The sequence below is a fragment of the Nerophis ophidion genome, linkage group LG20, assembly GCF_033978795.1.
Source record: "Nerophis ophidion isolate RoL-2023_Sa linkage group LG20, RoL_Noph_v1.0, whole genome shotgun sequence".
In the NCBI taxonomy this organism is placed as follows: domain Eukaryota; kingdom Metazoa; phylum Chordata; class Actinopteri; order Syngnathiformes; family Syngnathidae; genus Nerophis; species Nerophis ophidion.
Window position 1 is genome coordinate 5,713,196 of NC_084630.1, and position 23,882 is coordinate 5,737,077.

General features: G+C 38.9%; 1 protein-coding gene across 1 annotated transcript in view; it reads right to left on the bottom strand.

Moving 5' to 3' along the window:
* Positions 1–15,010, bottom strand: part of nol11 (nucleolar protein 11) — a 31,139-nt gene extending 16,129 nt beyond the window's left edge. Inside the window, exons 1-12 of the mRNA XM_061880376.1 lie at positions 14,824–15,010; positions 11,633–11,746; positions 11,477–11,533; positions 11,222–11,370; positions 8,915–8,972; positions 7,210–7,351; positions 5,408–5,611; positions 4,808–4,884; positions 4,367–4,490; positions 4,184–4,275; positions 2,876–2,941; positions 408–592 (exon numbers count right to left, since the gene is read on the bottom strand). Coding sequence (XP_061736360.1) covers positions 408–592; positions 2,876–2,941; positions 4,184–4,275; positions 4,367–4,490; positions 4,808–4,884; positions 5,408–5,611; positions 7,210–7,351; positions 8,915–8,972; positions 11,222–11,370; positions 11,477–11,533; positions 11,633–11,746; positions 14,824–14,970 — 1,415 coding nt within the window. The 5' untranslated portion in view covers positions 14,971–15,010. The remainder of the gene's footprint in view (positions 1–407; positions 593–2,875; positions 2,942–4,183; positions 4,276–4,366; positions 4,491–4,807; positions 4,885–5,407; positions 5,612–7,209; positions 7,352–8,914; positions 8,973–11,221; positions 11,371–11,476; positions 11,534–11,632; positions 11,747–14,823) is intronic.
* Positions 15,011–23,882: the final 8,872 nt, after the last annotated feature.

The window sequence follows — 23,882 nt, forward strand, 5'->3', positions numbered from 1 at the left end:
GCTTGCATAGGTTTGGTGATAATGTTCCCCTTTAAATGCTCGCGTATCACAGATGTACTCCCATAAAAAACAAGGCTACCGGTAACTTACAGGAGAACAAACTCAAGACTATTATATTGGGTGAAACGGGTGTAAAGCTGACTATATGGGTGTTAGTTCATGTTTAGAGGGCTTTAAAATATTTTAAAACATGTATTTAAAAGGTAATAAACTGTTTCCATGCTCCAACTATGAAAATATTCCATATAAGAATAATACTAACTTACTCAGCAGAAATCCTTATTTTGTGGTCATGTCTTATCCAAACTTACCGCAATAAAACGAGGGACAACTATCTGTGCACCACGCTAAAAATTAGGACCTTTTTCCAGGTGAAAAGCACCAAAACTTCTGTGGCTAGCACTTACCTGTAGCAGAGATGCCGAGTTTGCACGAGTTGTGCCAACGTGGTCGGCGTGTAGAAGGCCGTGTCCGCCATGCTGCGGCACACCAGCGCGGATGCCAGCTGCCCTACCCACTGATGCAAGTCTTGGGTGTCTGTCCTGGAAAAGAGGACCTCCACTTCCTTCTGGACTTTATCTGCTGATGTTGTCTAAGAATAATAAATCCAACAATTATTACTTGTTTCATCTTAGAACTATTCAATATGTCATAATTAACTGTTTTGCAAAATGCACCCAGATGGCCACCACAAACCTCATCCTTATAATTGCAAATATTAAAATACCACCGTATTTTTTGTTTGTGCTACTTTTATGTCGTAAAAAGTTGTTTGTGCCGTTAAGGTTTTTATTTTATACTAAAATACATCTACTGACTAGGGACGTCATCCAACCCTCGCACCTTGTCAAATTTACCCCGAACCTGTCCCATTTGGTTGTGCTGTTAGTGCTGCAAATGTTTTTGTCTATTAAAGATTTTATGTTGTTAACATGTAATTATTCACATCCATAGTGATGTGCGGATTGATATTGACATACAGTAACAGGCCAAAAGTTTGGACACACCTTCTCATTCAATGCGTTTTTTTTTTTTCATGACTATTGACATTGTAGATTGTCACTGAAGGCATTAAAAACTATGAATGAACACATGTGTAGTTATGTACTTAACAAAAAAAGGTGAAATAACCAAATACAAGTGTGTACAAAAAAGTAATCAGAGCAAAGGGTGGCTATTTTGAAGAAACTAGAATATAAAACATGATTAAAGTTAATTCACCTTTTTCTGTTAAGTACATAACTCCACGTGTGTTCATTCATAGTTTTGATGCCTTCAGTGACAATCTACAATGTAAATAGTCGTGAAAATTAAGAAAACGCATTGAATGAGGAGAAGGTGTGTCCAAACTTTTGGCCTGTACTGTATCTATCAATATCTCCGACACCAGATCAACCTTAATTCTGGAAAATCTATTCGTAAATCAAAACATGGACAAATTGATACATGAGTAATTATAAATAAATACAATTTGAGAGCTTGTCTAAATTATATGTGGTTGGTGAAAACTACTTTTTCTTCCGCCTGGGTGAGAGCGTAATGCGCAAGCGCGGCAGACACTCCTTTAAACTGAGATGCTACGTGATAGTTGTTAAAAATCAGTGGGGAGCAAGCATTCTTTGACACAATATGAATATGTTATTGTAATTAAAACTTTTGTCGTTTCTCGACGTAATACGTCCAATAACTTTTTGGACGCATTGTACATTTTTGGACGTAAAATGTTGATGTGCTAACAGCGCACGTCTGCCTCTCTTTTCTCTCCCCCTCCTCACCTTTCTCTCTCTCAGTCCCCTGCTCACTTAGGTACACTTTGTATATCGGCCTCCCTACTCTGCCAGAGATTGTTTTATTGTTTGAGATTGTTGCATTTATTGTTGTAATATTTTGCTATTTTTACACTAGTGACTTTTTTCCTGAACAATTGTTTGTAATACACACAAATGGGGGCGGCTGGTTCTGCAAAACAACATCCATTTTCCTCAGCTTAACTGAGGTCAGGTCGCGTGGGCAGCAGCCTAAGCAGAGAAGCCCAGACTTCCCTCTCCCCAGCGTGTCCAGGGTCTTCTCTGTGGCCTCTTGCTGGTCAGACGTGCCCTAAACACCTCCCTTCGGGAAGCGTTTGGGTGGCATCCTGAGCAGATGCCCGAACCACTTCTCCTCTCAACATGTTTAACATAAGAATTATAATAGTTAATAACAAAAACTATAGTAGTTGGAAAAATGATTTTGTTAAAAACTATAATAGACAAGAAATGTTTGTAGTACAAACGTTTGGGACAAGTTTGGGAAAATTTGGACAAGTGTCGGCGGGCTGGTTATGAAAAATAAAATGTTAACATAAAAACTATAATAGTTAAATAACCAATTTTGCCGCAAGTTTGGAAAATGTCAAGGTGGGGGAGCTGGTAATGAATTATAAAACATCAACATAAAAACAATGATTAAACAAAAATATTTGCAGCAAAAACGAAAGATAAGTTTGGGGATATTTTGACAAGTTGGGGGGGCTAGATGACGCCAGTTACATTTTTTTTTTTTTTTTTTTAAATAACTGCAAAACCTAAACTTGTAAAGCACAAACACGTTATTGTGATAGTCGCAATCATAAGGGGAACCAACTTCCCACAGGTACCACTCACTGATAAGAGACAACAATGTACCCAATTTAACATCTGGATTTTCTTATGCATTCCAATATGCAACTATGGAATATATTTAGTTCATCAACTGTCTGAACCTTATTAAAATAAAGTATGTTTACTTTAACAAACCTTGAAGGAGATACAAAATGTTGGTACTTTTTAAAAACAGTAAATGTCCAGCCAAACGACACTACAAATCCAATCTGAGTGGAGTGAAATGAAATTCTTACCGTGATGAGCTCCAGAACTTGTTCAACTGTTAAATTGGGGGTTGACTGGGTCCTTCGTGTCGTTCTCTGGAAAGATATTCATCTCAAAGTAAGCATCTGATTTGAACAGATACTCGACTTAAGTTGTACAAACTTTTTGACTTTATACATAGCCTATACAAATATGTGTACATATTTATTTTACACACACACGCGCACTATATACAGTATGTAAAGTAGTAACAGGCACATTTTTAATAACATTTCATTTTTACGTATTTTGATCATTTTAAGCATACGTGGCACAATAATTTAAAAAAAGGGGGAACAAGTGTCTTTTCATGTCGTTCTCGCCAGTTTCGTGTCCTAAATGGTTGTCAAAGTGTACCAACTTGTCGGATTACTTACGCAGACATCTCATATCCAGGTGAGATGCATGATTTATGATCTACAATAAACTTACAGGGCGCAAGGAAGCAAGAAAGCAGTAGACCACTTGATGTTGTAAACATAGCGCCGCTATAGTTTGTCTGCGTTAGCGCCTATAATAACATCACTACTACTTGGTTAATATTCAAATCACAGACTGTAAATGCAGTATTGTGGGCGGTCTTGAAATGGTTATTTACTGGGTTTTATAGGCGAAATAGAGGAGCTGCCATTGACTCCTTTATGAGCGTACTTTTTTTTTTACAAGTTAGAATGCATTAAAAAAAAAATACATCCGTCCTCATGTCTTTAATAACACTGGTGAACATTTGGAAAAATTCCCCAAAAAGTTCAGTTCCCCTTTAATGTTTTGTAATCACTCAGAAATATCAAACAGCTAAAATGTGCAAAACATGGCAAGTGTGGAGTGTGTTTTGCATTTTCCCACAATGCATTTTAGTGGATTTAAATGGGTGTTATTTTGAAGTTGCTTTAACAGTTTTTAAAATAATATCCACAAAGCTCAGAGATCATGTTGAGTTGTGCGGCACCATGTTTGTTGATTATTTTATTTTTGCATTTTGAGTGGGAAAGGTTGTTTGGATTGGGTCCGATAGTGAATGCTGTGCAATCTGTTCACTGATTTGCAGTTGTAATGATGTCCACAAGGTGGAGGCCAATCGGGTACGGGTAAACTTTTAAATATTCTCAATTTAATTAGAGTTTCCTCGCTGGACAGTCCTTGTTAATCCCCATGAGGTGCCTGCTTAATACCATTCATTATATTATATATAATTACTCATTTAACCCAATTATTTAACATTATTCGGGATCAATTGGAATTAAAAAGGAAACCTGTAGATCTTCATGTAATTAACTTTCATAATTTATCATACGTACCAGTTTTCTAGTCTCCATCGTTCTTGAAGGCTGAGCTCTCTCTCCATGTAAGATGTTGCTCCAAGATTGTACACAAACAGGAGGTCTGGATTCTGTGGAGTTGAAAAGAAAAGTTTGAGAATGAGTCACAAATCAATCCAGCACGTTAGTAGTAGACGTAGTTTATAAAGGGTTGTAGCTCACCTTCAGTCTTAGCGTGCTTCAGTTTGCCCAAGGCAGATGCGAGTGAAGATTTGACGCACCCGTATGGAATAACAGACAAGGTTTTGCCATGTGGAATGAATAACTTGCTGGAGTAACTCCATAGCTACAAGAATAGAAAATATACTTAACAAATAATCAGTGCATGTGAATTTTTAGCTTGTAAACTGCTATTAAGTTGTGAGGAGGAACTGGGGGCCCTGTCACAGTGGAGAGCAGATGTAATGCTCTACCAAAGTCATACAGTCCTCCATCAGCACCCAGCAGCTGGGAGGAGAGGGAACATTGGCACAATGACCGCGAGAGCGGGTGTTGACCAACTTCAGCGAGCACATATTCTTCTTAACCCCATGTCTCTCCACATTTTGATCATTAAAATCCAACATTTAGTTTGATAGGTTATGAAAATACTTTTAATCTTACCTGTCCAAAGATTTTACCGGCCATTTCCTTTCCTGCCTGAAGTGTCTGGAAACTGATGTTCCAAATGCAGAGGTAGTCTAAAACAACAAAGACAGCCAATGAAGCACAATGCAGATACTTTACTCAAACATATTCATCAGTACTTTCAGAAGTACAAAATGCTGTAAGAACAGAATTGTCCAGCTCACAATTCACTACGGACAAAGCATTAAAACATTACTGTGAAAATGGAAGAAAATATGGTGTTGGTTGTTTTTCTATAAACTTTGTTCAGATGTCTGTCGAAATCTTTGTCCGTTGATCAAGAAGTGAGGTCTCTGACTTTAGCAGAGGGTAATCTCTGTACGAGCTCATCCCAAATACACTCCAAATACTCCCAAAAAGTATTTTATGGAACTGTTCCCACAAGGCTAGAATATAATTACAGATTAAAGAGATTTGGCGTACAGAGTTAGGAGCTATAAAGGGGTCATAGGCAAAACCTTAATTGGGTTTATCTCAAATCGTTCAACATTTGGTACAACTGAAACCTTCAACCAGTTACATGTTCACACCAAATACATAGACATTTAAATTTTTACAAAACACAAAGTCATATACCTTTACCAGCTCCGGCCGAGGGGTGTGGAACTCCAATTACAGCAATGTGGGCTTCATCCAAGTGGAGGGCGGAAGCTGCGTCCAGCCGGCCCTCAACAGAAAGCTCCAGCAGCAGGTTACGGGGAAGTGGAATGGTCTGGATGCCCTGATCAGATCCTAGGCCTCGCAGAGAGATAACACTCTGGTACACATGTCCATTAGGGTCTGGAATTAGAGACAGAAAGAGACTTTACATGGGGGAAAAAAAAATCAATTCAATGTGTCCAAATAAAGAAGAATCAAGAAATGCAATGGAAATTACTAAAATCAATTGGATCAGATTAGGGGTGTAACAATAAATGGTGATAGTAATTTACACTTAGAACTGAGAGAGAACCCACCGTTCATTCACTCCAAAATTTTGCTTTGATGGTGATATAGGGACGGCGTGGCGCAGTGGCCGTGCGCAACCCGAAGGTCCCTGGTTCAAATCCCACCTGGTACCAACCTCGTCACGTCCGTTGTGTCCTGAGCAAGACACTTCACCCTTGCTCCTGATGGGTGCTGGTTGGCGCCTTGCATGGCAGCTCCCTCCATCAGTGTGTGAATGTGTGTGTGAATGGGTAAATGTGGAAGTAGTGTCAAAGCGCTTTGAGTACCTTGAAGGTAGAAAAGCGCTATACAAGTACAACCCATTTATTTATTTATATAAGCCACATTTGTAGCCACAGCTTCTCCGGGTTAGACCGACGTATATGTGGCTGCCAAATTGCCCTTTCCAACCAGCACCAAACATTCATTCACATTCATATACCAGTGTACTGGGAGCAATGTGGGTAAAGGGTCTTGCCCAAGGACAAAACGGCAGTGACGAGGATGACAGAAGCTGGATTTGTATCAAGAACCCTTAAGTTTTCTGCACGACTGCACTACCATCTGAGCCATGCCACCCAATATTACTGTTTTACATTAAAATGATCGAAAAACCGAGATTGAAAACTGCACTTTGATAAACCCACATATTGACTTGTGCTAGCTCGTTAGCTTAAATGCTCGAAAGAAAACAGACATTAACGTCTTTCTCTATTCAGGAACGACAAACCCTAATCTAACCTGATATAAACACATTGCTGGCTGAGCAACTAAGATGTTCAATAGTGCACATTGAATCTACAGACTGTAGAGATTGTTCTATAATCAGAAGGCAAAAAGATGCAAGTTTCTTCACGGTGCGTTGGAGGACTGCTGAAGAGGACGACGACACAATGCCCACCAGAAATAATAAATAGTTGTTTTTTGTTCAGCACTTTAGTCCAATCAGAAGCCTAGAGGAAAAGCCACAGCTGACTTGGTGGCATTACACTGAGTTATCTTGATATACGAGATGTACAACATCTTTAAAAGCATCCTGCACTTACACAGAGCCCTGAGAACATTATCAATCTTTTTTTAAATATTTAATGTGCGTATATGTGCCTGTGCTGTTGAAACCCAACACTTGTGGAATAATAACATGTTTAATTAGCAACATGGTGATATATTACATGTGCACAGAAGTGTACATTATTTCCAGTGCAGCTTAACAGGGAGCTGAGGAAACCTCTAGAATGTTTAAGCCCCTAAAGCTCAAAAGTGTCTGCGTGCCACTGCAAAACCCTTGTGGAATTATAATGCATTTAGTCATCAATATTGATATACGTGTAATGAAGTGTATATTGTCCTTAACATCAGAGTACACCAACAAGGAGTAAGGATGTTGGCGTTTTAACATCACAGTCCATGAAAGAAAAAAGATGTGTTAACATGTGAAAATGGAGGCTTACATAAGTACAGCAGGTAGATGAGTTTATCTCTGCAAGATGCAGAGAAGCTGAGAGGGAAGAGGCCGGAATCTTCTCGCTCCAGTCGATACTTCTGCAGCGTATTTGGATTGAGTTTCTGCAGGTAGAGGAAATGGTCCCCCTTCTGGACAGAGATATTGAGGTTACATAAAGGCCTTTAATTGTGACCACTGGTCAAATTTGCACACTGCCAGAAAATCATAAAAAATTGAGTTTAACGCTATCACTGTGTGTTGTATAAGAAAGGATACATGTCATGCTAGTCACAGAAATCAGTGGCAATACTTATTTTATTGTAGCAATAAAGATGTTTCATTGCTTCGAAAAGCTTTGAAGCAAATATAAAAGTGAAACTCAAAAAATTTATATTCTGCAAAAGTCTATTCATGTCAGCAATACAACTTCAAATTTGAAACTAAATGTTTGATACAAATTCCTTCCATGCATAGAAAAAACATGTCCAGCCTTGTGTTATAATTTGGATGATCATGGCTAACCGTTTAAAAAAAAAAATTCTCAATTCAAGATTTTGAGATCTGTAAGCCATTATCATCCAAATATATTAAAAGTAAGGTTTGAGATATCTTCAGTTGCATTTTATGAGCTATATCATATATTAGTTACATCTTGTAAATCTAATTTTGCTGGAATAAACAAACCTTTGCACAGTATTAAATGTGTTTTATTTCACCTGTACAAGCCATATACTGTGTAAAAAATATGTGAGCGCTAACACAGCTAATGGTGTAGCGCCGACTGTTGAGGCGTACAACTTTTTGCAGAACAATTTACGCCAGTAGTTTTCAGCACTCACAGCCCTGTTCGAACCTAAGAGGAACTGCCGAAGATGATTTTCAGCGTAAAGGTGACGTTTGTTTAATTTGTAATGCAAAGAAACATTATTCATAAATTTAAGACATTTTAGTGCTTTGTTTATTGTTGGTATTAACATTTATACTTCTCTTTTACTTAATGCTTTCAGCCGTATTATCCCTTTCTGATGTATTTTTGGGGGCAATTAAAAAAGAGGTACGTGTCATCATTTGGACATCACCCGCTGGACCTAGTCATACATTTGTTTGTAGTGTCAGACGTCAAAATATAGCGCCATTTAGTGTAACAATTGTACTCACGTGGAGTCCCTCAATGTACAATTTTATTTCTGCATTCAATAGGCAATGCGCAGATGTAAAGGCGGAAAAGTGTTGCTGGACTATTTAGAAATATGGTTAACCTTTAGTCTTGCTAGTGTGACTCCAAGGAGACAAGCAGAGCAGCGGTGTTGTGCTAGCATCCACACCTGTCGTTTAATAACAACGGTGCAGTCTTTGATGCATGCCGAGGACTTAACAAAAACCGGCTGCGGAAGCCCGGGAAAAATTAATGTCAGTTAGGTTGGCATGTTCACAGATCGCTGTGTCGATACACAATGGCCTCTGATGTGGGCGGTTTTTACTTCACAGGGCTTCAAGATTCTTACTCTTCTGCCTCCGTGGCTGTGAAAGTGATGGATTTGAAATGCAGCAAAGCCTGCTTTTTTATTATTGCAGAGAATCACTCATTTAATAGTGGCTATCAAAATCAGGATTGTGATTAAAACTCAATTTATTGTGCAGCTCTATGCATGTGCCCTTTGTTATAATGTATGTTTGTCATAAAAAAAACAACCTATAAAATAAATCCGCACCTGTTCTGTGGTGAAGATGACAAACTGCTGCGTTTCTGCCACTATGTTGGTACTCCACCTGAAGACAAAAATATAGCTTGAGAACAGATATAACACTCATTAGAATATGAACATCGCTCCTCTGTTACTTCTCACACCCCCTCCTCGATCGACATTTTACAATCAAGCAAAAAATCGACAAACACCGCGAAATATGCACGCAAAAGCTTAAAAACACCCACCATCTGATACATCACTTTTCTGCAGAATTTTGCTTTAGCATCTGTTCTCGACACCCGCGTTTTAAGCTAGCTGCTCTAGAAACAAAACCCGCCCATACTGCTTTGGTGCCTCGTCTGCCTGGAGCTGTTTGAAACTTTTATTTTATTAATAGATTGCACAGTACAGTACATATTCCGTACAATTGACCAATAATGGTAACACCCGAATAAGTTTTCCAACTTGTTTAAGTTGGGGTTCATGTAAATCAATTCATGGTAATTCATGTTGTGACATAGATTACAGTGATAACAAATATATTAGGGCTGGGCGATATATTGAGTTTTTAAGATACATCGATATATTTAAAAAAAAAGATATGAATAAAAAAAAAATTGTAACATCGATATAATTTATTTCATTTTAAAATGACCAAACGCCGCTTACAATATTTGTTGTGTTCCTTGTTCTCCTTCGCTCCTCACTCCCTCTCATGGGCTACTAACAGACCTCCCCTTCCTCCTTCCAAGACCTGCTTGCATGTATAAGAACATCCATGATGGGTTGGTTGTTTACTATAATGAGTCACGATCGGTTGAGATTAGGCCAATTAGAAGCAAGATAGTGTGGGTCATCGAACCAGAAAGGGAAATCACAACAGACATCCCAAATGATGACGAGAGTCGTAAAAGAGAAGAGCAATTTAAATATTAAAAACTAGTGGAAGATGGCAGAGGGTTTTTCTTCTTTAGATTTTTCTTCTAGCGATGTAGACGACATCCAAAAAACCCACAATGCATCTACTTGGCCACATTCGGACAAATGTATGCGTCTGGATAAAACATTAATTTGAGTTTACCATGTAGGCTCAATCAAAACTGTTCTCGAATTGCAATGTGCATATTTTGCATGAGAAATGCTGCCAAAAATATATTATTTGCACAGCTATGTTATTTTACGTGAAAAGAATATTTTTCTATTTTATCTATATTGTGGAATTCTGTGCTACTTAAACAATTTCTTTTCTGTGCTGTTAATACCCATAATACCCATCTTGACTAACTGGGTTAATAAAAGTGCCACTGACTGTTTCCAGTACAGCTGTCATTCACTTCAATTTCAGTGAATATCACTCAAAAATCAATATCTTTATATGCATACTTTCACCGGAAAGTATAGAGAGATATATATGGAATATCAAGTGGAAGTAAAAATAAATCAAAATGTACTTTTTCCCTTGGGGATCATTAAAGTTTGTCGAATGTCTACATCCATATCGCCCAGCCACAGGACTGTGGAAAAACTAGTGAGCATCCTGGATGATGCCAGTCACCTTATTATCAGTAGCCAGAGGAGCCTGTTCAGTGCTACACTGCTTCATCCCAAGTGCAGGACTAATAGACTCAAAAGCTCCTTTGTCCCACATGCCATGATTAGACTGTACAACTCCTGTCTGGGCGGGGGGGTACTAAGATGACAGGGGATGCAAAACAATAACAGTGCAATACTTTTTAATAACATGATCACTACTGCCTAGTTTCTCTTGTTATATTCTTATTTTACTGTTATATTTTTATCCTCATTGTTGCTTTTTATTTCTATTGTTATTGTAATATTTTCCTATTTCGTTTCCATTTGTACCGCCATTTACTTTTTACTTTTTAAATTCGATCTCAACTCTGTACACTGCTGCTGGAATTTTAATTTTCCTGAGGGAACTCTCCTGAAGGAATCAATAAAGTACTTACTAACTAACTAACTAACTAACCGTATATCACCCAAAAGCGCAATTCCAACCACGGAAATACTTTCTATAGCTCAAGGTAAATTGAAAACAGAACTGCTCAACATAATGGCAGCTACAGTTTCGACTTTAAAAGGTATATAAACATTTTTTCCAGAGGGCCGGATTGAAAATCTAAACGGGGCGTATGTCGTACTTTGATGTGAAAACTTAAATAGATACTCAAATTTCAATGTACTAAAATATGTGATGCACTGAGATCGCAGTGATTGAACTGCCAGGCGAAAAGGAAACTACTCATCCAACAATGTCAATCAAAAGTGAGCATCATCTTTGTAAAAGGGGGTATGTAAAGTTTATCTAACCTGATGGTTTCATCTGGAGCCAAAACTTCCTCAATGGGTTGCTGAGGAGCGGAGAGGAGAGAATCAAGAAGTCTCACAGCTCCTCTCTGGAACAAGACCACTGGATCTCCTCCGACAACACAGTGGACCCTCCAAATGTTAGATGACACCTGGACACAATACAACGGATTCAAACTAAATGCTTGAATCTATAACTTTCCTATCTAGAAACAGACTGAGATTTTTGAGGAAGGCACAAATCAAGTTGACGCTTACAGTTGCTTTGAAGGTCTTATCCAGGGCAACGTCTTCTTCCTTCCATATCCTGATCACCTGAAACGCATATAATAATAGATACAATAGTAGATATCACATCTAGATGGATCTAAATACATGGAACGTGTGAAAGCTACAGATATAAGTTGTGCTCACCGTATTGTCTGTGACTGTCACATATTCTTTAGCGTGCGTGTTGTAGACTGCTGGACAGGTCAAACAGTTGCCTTGTTTCACAGTCCAGCTCCCCAGTGGCTTCTGGTCTGAAACCTGACACAAGCACAACAGTAAAGGTGTGTTCACATTATATGTACTCCCGTATTCTGTTCCAGAAAAACTATTTTGGTGTGGTCTGGTTAGCACTCCTCCTTGTATTTTTGTAAGCTGTAACCAAAAAGCTGTGAAACCCTATGACGCTGTGCTCCATATTTGGATTATTTACGGATATATGGCTTTACACTAGAGATGTCTGATAATATCGGACTGCTGGTATTATCGGCCAATAAATGCTTTAAGATGTAATATCGAAAAATATCGGTATCGGTTTCAAAAAGTAAAATGTATGACTTTTTAAAACGCCGCTGTACGGAGTGGTACACGGACGTAGGATGAAGTACAGACCCAATAAACCTTAAAGGCACTGCCTTTGCGTGCCGGCCCAATCCCATAACATCTACGGCTCGTCACACACACACAAGTGAATGCAAGGCATTGTTGGTCAACAGCCATACAGGTTACAATGAGGGTCGCCGTATAAATAACTTTAACACTGTTACAAATATGCGCCACACTGTGAACCGACACCAAACAAGAATAACAAACATTTCAGGGGAACATCCATCCATCCATTTACTACCGCTTATTCCCTTTCGGGGTCGCGGGGGGTGCTGGCGCCTATCTCAGCTACAATCGGAAACATCCGCACTGTAACACAACATTAACACAACAGAACAAATACCCAGAACCCCTTGCAGCACTAACTCTTCTGGGGCTACAATATACACCCCCCCCACTACATCAACGCCGCCCAACTCAACCTCTTCATGCTCTCTCGGGGAGAGCATATTCCAAAATCCAAGCTGCTATTATAACACGTTTTTTAAAAAAATAATGCACTTTGTGACATTTTTTTTTCCCATAACTTGAGTTGATTTATTTTGGAAAACCTTGTTACACTGTTTAATGCATCCAGCAGGGCGTCACAACAAAATTAGGCATAATAATATGTTAATTCCACGACTGTATATATCGGTTGATATTGGAATCGGTAATTAAAAGTTGGACAATATCTGCAAAAAGTCATTATCGGACATCACTACTTTACACACACACACACATATATATATTATATGTTAGGGCTGTGAATCTTTGGGTGTCCCATGATTCGATTCAATATCGATTCTTGGGGTCACGATTCGATGATATATCAATTTATTCGATTCGATTCTCGATTCAAAAACGATATTTTTCCGATTCAAAATGATTCTGTATTCATTCAATACATAGGATTTCAGCAGGATCTACCCCAGTCTGCTGACATGCTAGCAGAGTAGTAGATTTTTGTAAAAAGCTTTTATATTTATAAATGACAATGTTTTATCAAATGATTGCAATAATGTAAATTTGTTTTAACTGTTAAACGAACCAAAAATATGACTTATTTTGTCTTTGTGAAAACATTGGACACAGTGTGTTGTCAAGCTTATGAGATGCGGTGCAAGTGTAAGCCACTGTGACACTATTGTTCTTTTTTTTTATTTTTTATAAATGTCTAATGATAATGTCAATGAGGGATTTTTAATCACTGCTATGCTGAAATTATAACTAATATTGATACTGTTGTTGATAATATTCATTTTTGTTTCACTACTTTTGGTTTGTTCTGTGTCGTGTTTGTGTCTCCTTACAATTGCTCTGTTTATTGCAGTTTTGAGTGTCGCTGGGTCAGGTTCGGTTTTGGAATTGGATTGCATTGTTGTGGTATTGCTGTGTATTGGTTTGTTGGATTGATTAAAAAACATAAATAAATAAATAATAATTAAAAAAAAAAAGATTGTTTTTTATGTAAAAATGACAATCGATTCTGAATCGCACAACGTGAGAATCGCGATTCGTATTCGAATCGATTTTTCCCCACAGCCCTAATATATATATACCGTATTTCCTTGAATTGCCGCAGGGCATATAGCATGCACCTGCCTTGAATTACTGCCGGGTCAAACCTGCTTCGCAAAATATTTTGTGCATGCTTAGTATTACCGCCTGGTCAAACTCGTGACGTCACGAGTGACACTTCCCCTGTCATCATTTTCAAAATGGAGGAGGCTGATTTCAAGACCGGTAATTTGAAATCGCATAAGGGGAAGAAGATTAAGAGCTATTCAGTAGGATTTAAGGTCCAAGCTTACATCACACTCATATTTTTACTGCATGCCTTTGGTAAGTGCCGGAGTGAGAAGAGGTTTAAAAAATAATTAGCGCATGCTTACTTTTACCGCATGCCTTTGGTAAGCACAAGATGGAGAAGAGGTTTTAAATTAGTTAGCGCCCCGGTGGCAATTCAAGCAAATACGGTATATATATATATATGTATATATATGTCAATATATATATTGACATATATATATATGTATATTGAATTAATCTTTGTTTGGTTTGAGTTTGAAAACCAGTGGCGCTGTTTTTTTGTACTGTCCCTGTACTTGTTTTGATTTCATCCATCCATTTTCTACCGCTTACTCCCTTTTTGGGGTCGCTGGCGCCTATCAGAGCTACAATTGTGCGGAAATATTATTTATCTTATTGCATGTAAATGTTGAATATCATAAGTAAAGGTTTTGAAAACCTATAAAAATAAATTTAAAAAATAGCTAGGCGTGGTCTGTAGCATGCCAAAGTGAAGTGAATTATATTTATATAGCGCTTTTTCTCTAGTGACTCAAAGCACTTGACATAGTGAAACCCAATATCTAAGTTACATTCAAACCAGTGTGGGTGGCACTGGGAGCAGGTGGGTAAAGTGTCTTGCCCAAGGACACAACGGCAGTAACTAGGACAGCGGAAGCGGGGATCGAACCTGGAACCCTGAAGTTGCCGGCAAGGCTACTCTACCAACCGAGCCATACCGCCCCAAATGTGACCTTAAACTCTAAACACCCTTTATTGCCTCACTTAAAACATATTATCACAGTTGCTGAAATAAGTTTTCCGGTTGTTTAATTGTATTTTTGCAACAAAAAAAGAAGCCAAGTTGCCAACGTGAGTTGAACGTGACGTAGCTGCCCTGTTGTTGCTAACTAGCGAGCTAGTTGTTGCTAAAAACTCCCCTCAAAAAGGTTACAATGTACCTTGTAAAGAGTCACGCATCTGTTGGAGTCGGTGACAATTACATGGTCGCTGTCCCTCTCCTCTTCAATGCCCTGAATGCCGGAATTTGACAGACTGGGGGACGAAAGGAGTCCACACAACGTGTATGCTTCAAATAGCGCCGCCATGTTGGACGAGAAGGGGATGACGGAGATCTCGCGAGACTAGAAGAAACCTCGCAGCAGGGTTGAACATCCGAAGCACACCAATGGTGGGCGAAATAGACATCTTGTAAGAGGCCTACTGAAATGAGATTTTCTTATTCAAACGGGGATAGCAGGTCCATTCTATGTCTCATACTTGATCATTTCGCGATTTTGCCATATTTTTGCTGAAAGGATTTAGTAGAGAACATTGACGATAAAGTTTGCAACTTTTGGTCGCTAATAAAAGAGCCTTGCCTGTACCGGAAGTAGCAGACGATGTGCGCGTGACATCACGGGTTGTGGAGATCCTCACATTGTTTACAATCATGGCCACCAGTAGCGAGAGCGATTCGGACCGAGAAAGCAAGGATTTCCTCATTAATTTGAGCCTGGATGAAAGATTTGTGGATGAGGACAGTGAGAATGGAGGACTAGAAAAAAAAAAAGACAGGGCAGTGGGAGCGATTAACATGTTATTAGACACATTTACTAGGATAATTCTGGAAAATCTGCTTATTGTGTTACTAGTGTTTTAGTGAGATTATATAGTCGTACCTGAAAGTCGGAGGGGTGTGGGGAGGGGTGTGGTGACCGCCAGTGTTTCTGAGGGAAGCCGCGTTTCTCGACGAGGCGAGGCGAAGGCAGCCAGTAGGGCCGGGCTGAGCTTTTTTTCCCCCTCCTCCACGGTGGAAGCATCCCACATTCGGGGGCGGCCGGTCGGAGGAGGCAAGAGAGTTGGCAGCTGCCTCTTTTAGAGGTGCACGAGGAACGACGCATGCTCCGCTCATGTCTACGGTAAGAGACGACTTATTACCACAATTTTCTCACCGAAACCTGACGGTTGACATGTGGTAGAGAACCATGTTCGCTTGACCGCTCTGTTCCATAGTAAAGCTTCACCTTCGGGAATGTAAACAAGGAAACACCGGCTGTGTTTGTATTTGTAAAGGCAGCCGCAATACACCACTTCCCATCTACATCTTTCTTCTTTGACGTCTCCATTATTAATTGAACAAATTACAAAAGATTCAGCAACACAGATGTCCGGAATACTGTGTAATTATGCGATTAAAGCAGACGACTTATAGCTGGGATCGTGCTGGAACAAAATGTCCGCTACAATCCGTGACGTCACGCGCACGCGTCATCATACGCGTCATCATACAACAACGTTTTCAACAGGATACTTCGCAATTCGAAATTTAGAATAGCAATTTAGTAAACTAAAAAGGCCGTATTGGCATGTGTTGCAATATTAATATTTCATCATTGATATATAAACTGCGTGGTCGGTAGTAGTGGCTTTCAGTAGGCCTTTATAAGTAGATGAAACTAAGAAAGAAAGAGTGAAAGAAAGAAAGAAAGAAAGACAGACTCAGCATCGAGCGCTATTGCCTACTGTCGCTGAAGAGACGCGGGGCCGCCATCTTGGAGTGGTGATCCGCTCCCCTCAGTGCAATTCATTTGACATGAGCAATGAACTGTCAGCGCATTTAATTAATTTTACGCGCTTTTTGTCATACGTGTAGCTATGACAAAGGACACATATTTTGGCAAAGGACACATGTTTTGGCAAGTTTTATTCTTCATAGTTTGCTTAAGAGTAAAGAATATTCTTATATGCTATAAATCCGTAATCAAAACTGGGAATATAATCCCAAAGAAGGAGGAAAAAAACGGCCAGCTATTTTTAAGTTGAAGAAACAATACGATTAGGTTATATGTACATGTGTATATCCTATATAAATAATGTATGAATACATTAGATATCTATATATCTTAGGGACTCGAAGGTATGCCAAGGGGTACGTGAGATTTTTCAAAAATATTCTAAAAATAGCAACAATTCAAAAATCCTTTATAAATATATTTATTGAATAACACTTCAACAAAATATGAATGTAAGTAAGAAAATACAACAATGCAATATTCAGTGTTGACAGTTGGATTTTTTTGTGGACATGTTCCATAAATATTGATGTTAAAGATTTCCTTTTTTTGTGAAGAAATGTTTAGAATTTAGTTAATTAATCCAGATGGATCTCTATTACAATCGCCAAAGAGGGCTCTTTAAGTTGATGATTACTTCTATGTGTAGAAATCTTTATTTATAATTGAATCACTTGTTTATTTTTCAACAAGTTTTTAGTTATTTTTATATCTTTTTTTCCAAATAGTTCAAGAATGACCACTACAAATGAGCAATATTTTGCACTGTTATACAATTTAATAAATCAGAAACTGATGACATAGTGCTGTATTTTACTTCTTTATCTCTTTTTTTCAACCCAAAATGCTTTGCTCTGATTAGGGGGTACTTGAATTAAAAAAATGTTCACAGGGGGGGTACATCACTGAAAAAAGGTTGAGAACCACTGATCTAAGTCACAGAGTGTTTCCAGAGTGTCAGTCTGAAATGCAGGTGTCAGGGACAGACGCGGAAGGAGATTTTCACAACAGAGTTCTAAAGCTTAGTGATATATCAGATGTATCGCATTTTAGGTGGGTTTATTTGTACCCTTTGCGTTCATATTTTTCTGTTTTCTTGTATTTTTGTTGCATTTGGCTTGATTGTAAAATATTTTGACTGAGAGGGGTTGTGACGTTCACATGTCAATATTCAGTGTTTTATCGTTCATAGTTAATATTGTAAATCCCACATTCTTTATTTTAATGTACATCCTGGGTGTATCATTCAGTAAAAAAATAAACAATTCCATTCCTTTTTTTAAGGCGGTCTGTCATAACGTTTTAGCATTCTGTCAGGAGTGTGAGTTGGATTTATTGTGCTTCTTCGACGCAGAGGATGATTTGCACGAGCCAGGCATGTATTCAGGTACATGATTAAATTTATTTACATACTAAACACAAAAAAAGGCAAAACAAAGGCCGCTCAGAAGGAGGTATAATTCTAGGCTACAAAATACAAACAGGAAACAAAAACACTTGCACGATGGCATGAATTAACTATAAACAAAAACAGCATGATGGCATGGCTATAAACAACTAAAACAAAACACTTACTGTGACCAAAAACAAGTGGCATGAAAAGCAAGGAGCGTGGCAGGTGATCGAGGGCATGGAGCATGAGCAGCATAGGTAGGTGGGCATGTACAGCAGAAAGCAAACAGCAAAGTTCTCAGGACGAGGACAGAAACAGAATGGTATAAATAGCAACTATGATGATTAGAAACAGGTGTGGGACTGAGGGCTGGGCGTGACTTGGAGACCAGGTGGAAACTAATGGGTTACTATGGAAACAAACAAAACCAGGAAGTGTAAAACGGGAAACAAGAGTCCAAAAACAAAAAAAACATAATCAAACTTAAAACTGAATTACAGGCATGACACATTCATCCATCCATCCATTTTCTACCTCTTGTCCCTTTGGGGTGGCGGGGGTTGCTGGAGCCTATCTCAGCTGCATTCGATAAGAAAGCGTAGTACACCCTGGACAAGTCGCCACTTCATCGCAAGGCCAACATAGATGGACAGACAACATTCAATTAGTAATTACTGTGAGGTTTTGTATTAGTGTTCCTAAAAATAGATATACCGGCCCCCACACACATTTTATTCTCTAAATTTGGTCCCCGAGTCAAAATAATTGCCCAGACCTGTGCTAGACCCACTCGACGTCCATTGCATCAGGTCTCCCCCTAGATGGGGGGGGGGGTCACCCACATCTGCTGTCCTCTCCAAGGTTTCTCATAGTCATTCGCATTGACATCCCACTGGGTTGCAAGTTTTTCCTTGCCCTTATGTGGGCTCCGAACCGAGGATGTCGTTGTGGCTTGTGCAGCCCTTTGAGCCACTTGTGATTTAGGGCTGTATAAATAAACATTGATCGATTGATTGATTGACAGATACTCCGCCTTTCGCCTGAATGCAGCTAAGATAGGCTCCAGCACGTGTGTCAGTTTGGTTAGGTTTAGTTTTTTCCTCTGCATTTGTCTTTGTTTCTTCTGTGTGTGTAGTATTTCCTGTCAGTGCTCTTATTTTGTCTGTTTCCTGTGTTTCTCCCTGAGCGCTGTTTCCCCTAAGCTGTGGCTGATTGACACCTGGCCACACCTGGTGTCAATCAGGCCGCTCCTATTTTAACCTGCCTTCCCATCCAGTCTGGGCTGGATTATTGTCACTTCTGTATTGTCATTATGTCGTGTCATGGCGTTGTCACCACTACCTGTCCATGTCATGATTACTTATCATTGTAGCTGTGCCTACTTCTGTTCACTCTGTTCATGCCATAGTTCCGTCGTGTCACAGTAAGTGTTTTTTGTTCATAGCCAAGTTGTTATCCGCCTTGTGCGCGCCTTTTGTTGTACCCTTCTCTGACAGAGTTTGTTGTTGACAAATCCCAAAATGCACAGAAGATGCCAGGAATTTTCCAGGTAAACATTATTTAATTTAGCACTAAAACAAAACCAAACAAAAGGGGTACAACAAAAGGCGCGCACGGATAAAACCTGTTGGCGGCCCTGTTCCGGCCCTCGGGCCGTACGTTTGACACCCCTGCTTAAGAACTTTGTTGTGAAAAACTCTTTCCGCGTCTGTGGAAACGCTTCCCGTCCACACTGCTTGGTGCCTCGTCTGAGCTACTGTGACATAAGTTACCATAGTAACTAATTAGATTACCATAGTAACTGTTGTATCATTCCTTCAGCGCAGATTCCAACCATTGAAATACTTTGTATAGTTCAAGACTTACGGTCATGACAAAACATGACTGTACATCATAATGGCAGCTACACTTTCCATCTTAAAGATTAAAAAAAATTACTTGGGAATGTCCAGGGGGCCTGATTGAAAAGATTAACTTGCTGCATGTGGCATTTAATGTTTATTTACTTATTCCTACTTTATGGTGTACTTTTCTAATACAAGATGTCCAACTAATTTTTGTCATGTATTATTATACCAAGATTTATATTTTCTTTCATTGTATCGATGTCTATAGCATCTATTTGTATTTGTGTTTGAATATCTTGTGTATCGTTTCCGAATATCATTATTTTAGTTTTACTTCAGATTAGTCTATTTTCATCAAACCATTGTTTTCAGTTATTCATCCCTCCTGTTATCTCCACTGAGTTCTCTCCTGAACCAAACAAGGTGATATCATCTGAAAATAATACCAAGTACAAGTCCTTTGCGACTTTATATAAATGTGGAACCATTTTGGTCCTAGTATTGACCACTGAGGTACACCACAAGTTATGTTTAAGCTTAAGTTTCAAAAATTGCATCCTCTTCGAAGGTTAGGTAGCTTTTAATGAAATAACTAATTTAATTAGTTATTTATTTAGTCATGTAAAATGCTTTTGTTAAGTCCATAAATCCTCAGGCATCACACTGTTTATGATTTATTGCAAACTACATTTAATAAACTAGAAAAGCCTTCAAAACCCCTTTTCCACTGCAGCAAACTTTGGTGCTGGAGTAGCTGAAGTTCCAAGTCAGAATTTGAACCGGTGTTGGCCAACTTGGATGCAAAGTAGTTCTACAACATATTCATTTTCCATTGCCCCCTGTAACCGTGTCATTACATCACAGTAGTTAGATTAGATTAGATTAGATTAAATTAGATTAGATAGTACTTTATTTATTCCGTCAGGAGAGTTCCTTCAGGAAAATTATAATTTTCAGCACAATCCCATTCAAGATCAGACAAACATTACAGGGAGACAGAACAGGATCGCTGACGGGTCTGCCGGCTTCCAGCGCCCCTTACAAAAAAGATGACATACAGGTAAACAAGGGGGGAGGGGGGACGGGAGAAAAAAATAGAAGATTAAAATAAAATAAAAAAAAATCGGTCTTAGCCTAGGCCCTGGAGTGGGGGTGCAGACTGAGGCCAAGGGGAAAAAAACAAAACAACTCATAGCCATAGTACACATCCCTCTTACATGTATGTAAGAGGGAAACATCAAACATCAAAAAACACAGAGGACATTAAAGACATTAAAGCAGCAGATACAACCAGACACTTCTACATACAGCTATGAATAAAAAGTAAAATAAACATATACACTGTGGTGGCCTCTGGGATGTTCCACGCCATCGTCTGCTGGGGAGGAGGGAGCATGGCCAGAGACAGGAGCAGACCCAACAAAGCAACCAAGACAGCCGACTCCACTCTCAGCCAATGTCCAGTCCGCATGGATGAGCGAGGAAACGTCCAAGGTGACTGAGGTGTCCGACACCTGCTCACCCAGTCAAGACCAGTTACGACCCTTATCGGAAAATAGTAGTGAATTAGCGTGCAAACTTAACAAAACAACAAACAAAAAAAGGTCTGTTAGAATAATACATACATACATACAGTAATGCTATAGAGCAGTGGTCCCTAACCTTTCTGTAACTGTGGACTGGTAAAAGCTTGAAAATTTGTCCCACGGTCGTAAAAAAAAAATACAAACATGTGTGCTTACAGACTGTATTGATCTATATTAATACATAACGTAGGAACCAGAAATATTAATAACAGAAAGAAACAACCCTTTTGTGCGAATGAGTGTGAATGAGTTTTTGGTTTGGTGCACTAATTGTAAGTGGATCTTGTGCTTTTTATGTTGATTTAATTAAAAAATATATATGTATATTTATTTATATTTTGTTTTTATTTATTTATTTATGGTGCGGCCCAGTACCAATCAATCCATGGACCGGTACCTGCTATAGAGAATATATATCCCAAATGGCCTCTTGATAAGTGCAATACTGGACTGTGAAACAGAATAATGTGCAATCTCCTGTCACCTTTAACCTCTGTCACTTTATATTTGTATATATGTGTATATATTATATATATATATATATATATATATATATATATATATATATATATATATATATATATATATATATATATATATATACATATATATATATATATATATATATGTGTGTGTATATATGTATATATACATATACAGTATGTGTATATGTGTACGTATATAAGTATGTATGTACAGTATGTGTATATCCATCCATCCATCCATCTTCTTCCGCTTATCCGAGGTCGGGTCGCAGGGGCAACAGCCTAAGCAGGGAAACCCAGACTTCCCTCTCCCCAGCCACTTCGTCTAGCTCTTCCCGGGGGATCCCGAGGCGTTCCCAGGCCAGCCGGGAGACATAGTCTTCCCAACGTGTCCTGGGTCTTCCCCGTGGCCTCCTACCGATTGGACGTGCCCTAAACACCTCCCTAGGGAGGTGTTCGGGTGGCATCCTGACCAGATGCCCGAACCACCTCATCTGGCTCCTCTCGATGTGGAGGAGCAGCGGCTTTACTTTGAGTTCCTCCCGGATGGCAGAGCTTCTCACCCTATCTCTAAGGGAGAGCCCCGCCACACGGCGGAGGAAACTCATTTCAGCCGCTTGTACCCGTGATCTTATCCTTTTGGTCATGACCCAAAGCTCATGACCATAGGTGAGGGTGGGAACGTAGATCGACCGGTAAATTGAGAGCTTTGCCTTCCGGCTCAGCTCCTTCTTCACCACAACGGATCGGTACAACGTCCGCATTACTGAAGACGCCGCACCGATCCGCCTGTCGATCTCACGATCCACTCTTCCCTCACTCGTGAACAAGACTCCTAGGTACTTGAACTCCTCCACTTGGTAGTATGTGTATATATGTATGTGTATATGTATGTATATGCCTATGTATGGATATATGCATGTATGTGGATATATACATTTGACTAGAGACTTAGACTTCCTTTTATTGTCAATCAAATTTTAACTTTACATTACAGATAAGAACAAAATTTTGTTGCATATACTGTATATTGTATATATTAGACTAGGATAAATGACAGTATGTGTATTTGTACTGTATATGTGTATGTATATATGTGTATGTGTACGTATGTACAGTATGTGTATATATGTATGTGTATATGTGTGTATATGCCTATGTATGGATATATGCATATATGTGGATATATACATTCGACTGAGAGACTTAGACTTCCTTTTATTGTCATTCAAATTTTAACTTTACATTCCAGATAAGAATGAAATTTTGTTGCATATATTGTATATATTACACTAGCACAAAAGACAGTATGTGTATATGTACATGTGTATGTATATATGTACGTATGTAGAGTATGTGTATATATGTATGTGTATATGTGTGTATATGCCTATGTATGGATATATGCATGTATGTGGATATATACATTCGACTAAGAGACTTAGACTTCCTTTCATTGTCATTCAAATTTTAACTTTACATTACAGATAAAAACGAAATTTTGTTGCATATACTGTATATTGTATATATTACACTAGGATAAAAGAGCAATAAGGTGCAGGTATAAATAAATAGATTACTGTACAGATAAATATATTGCACTTTTGCATATGCATCCGGGGTTATGGATGTATGTTGTATTGTCTTTATATTCCAACGAGTTAATCAATTTTGGGGGGAATTGAGGGGATTTCTTTAATGCGTTCAAGAGTCTTACGGCCTGTGGGAAGAAGCTGTTACAGAACCTAGAGGTTCTGCTACGGAGGCTGCGGAACTTCTCTAGAGTCCGGTGGTGAAAACAGTCCTCGGTGGGGGTGGGAGGAGTCTCTGCAGATTTTCTGAGCTCTGGTCAGGCAGCGGCTTTTTTGCGACCTCCTGGGTAGGAGGAGGAGTCCTGATGATCCTTTCCACCGTGCTCACCACACTCTGCATAGACTTCCAGTCTGAGGCACTATTATATATATAGATATGTAACTTATTTTTTTAAATCTTTTTTACTACTTATATTACTATATTATTGTGTATGTACCTTAGGGGACCTGCTCCAATTTCGTTGTTCTTGAACCTGTTCACTGTAATAATGACAATAAAACTGTTGTGATCTGCTGCTTAGTGTTTTTTCATTCTCAGTCTG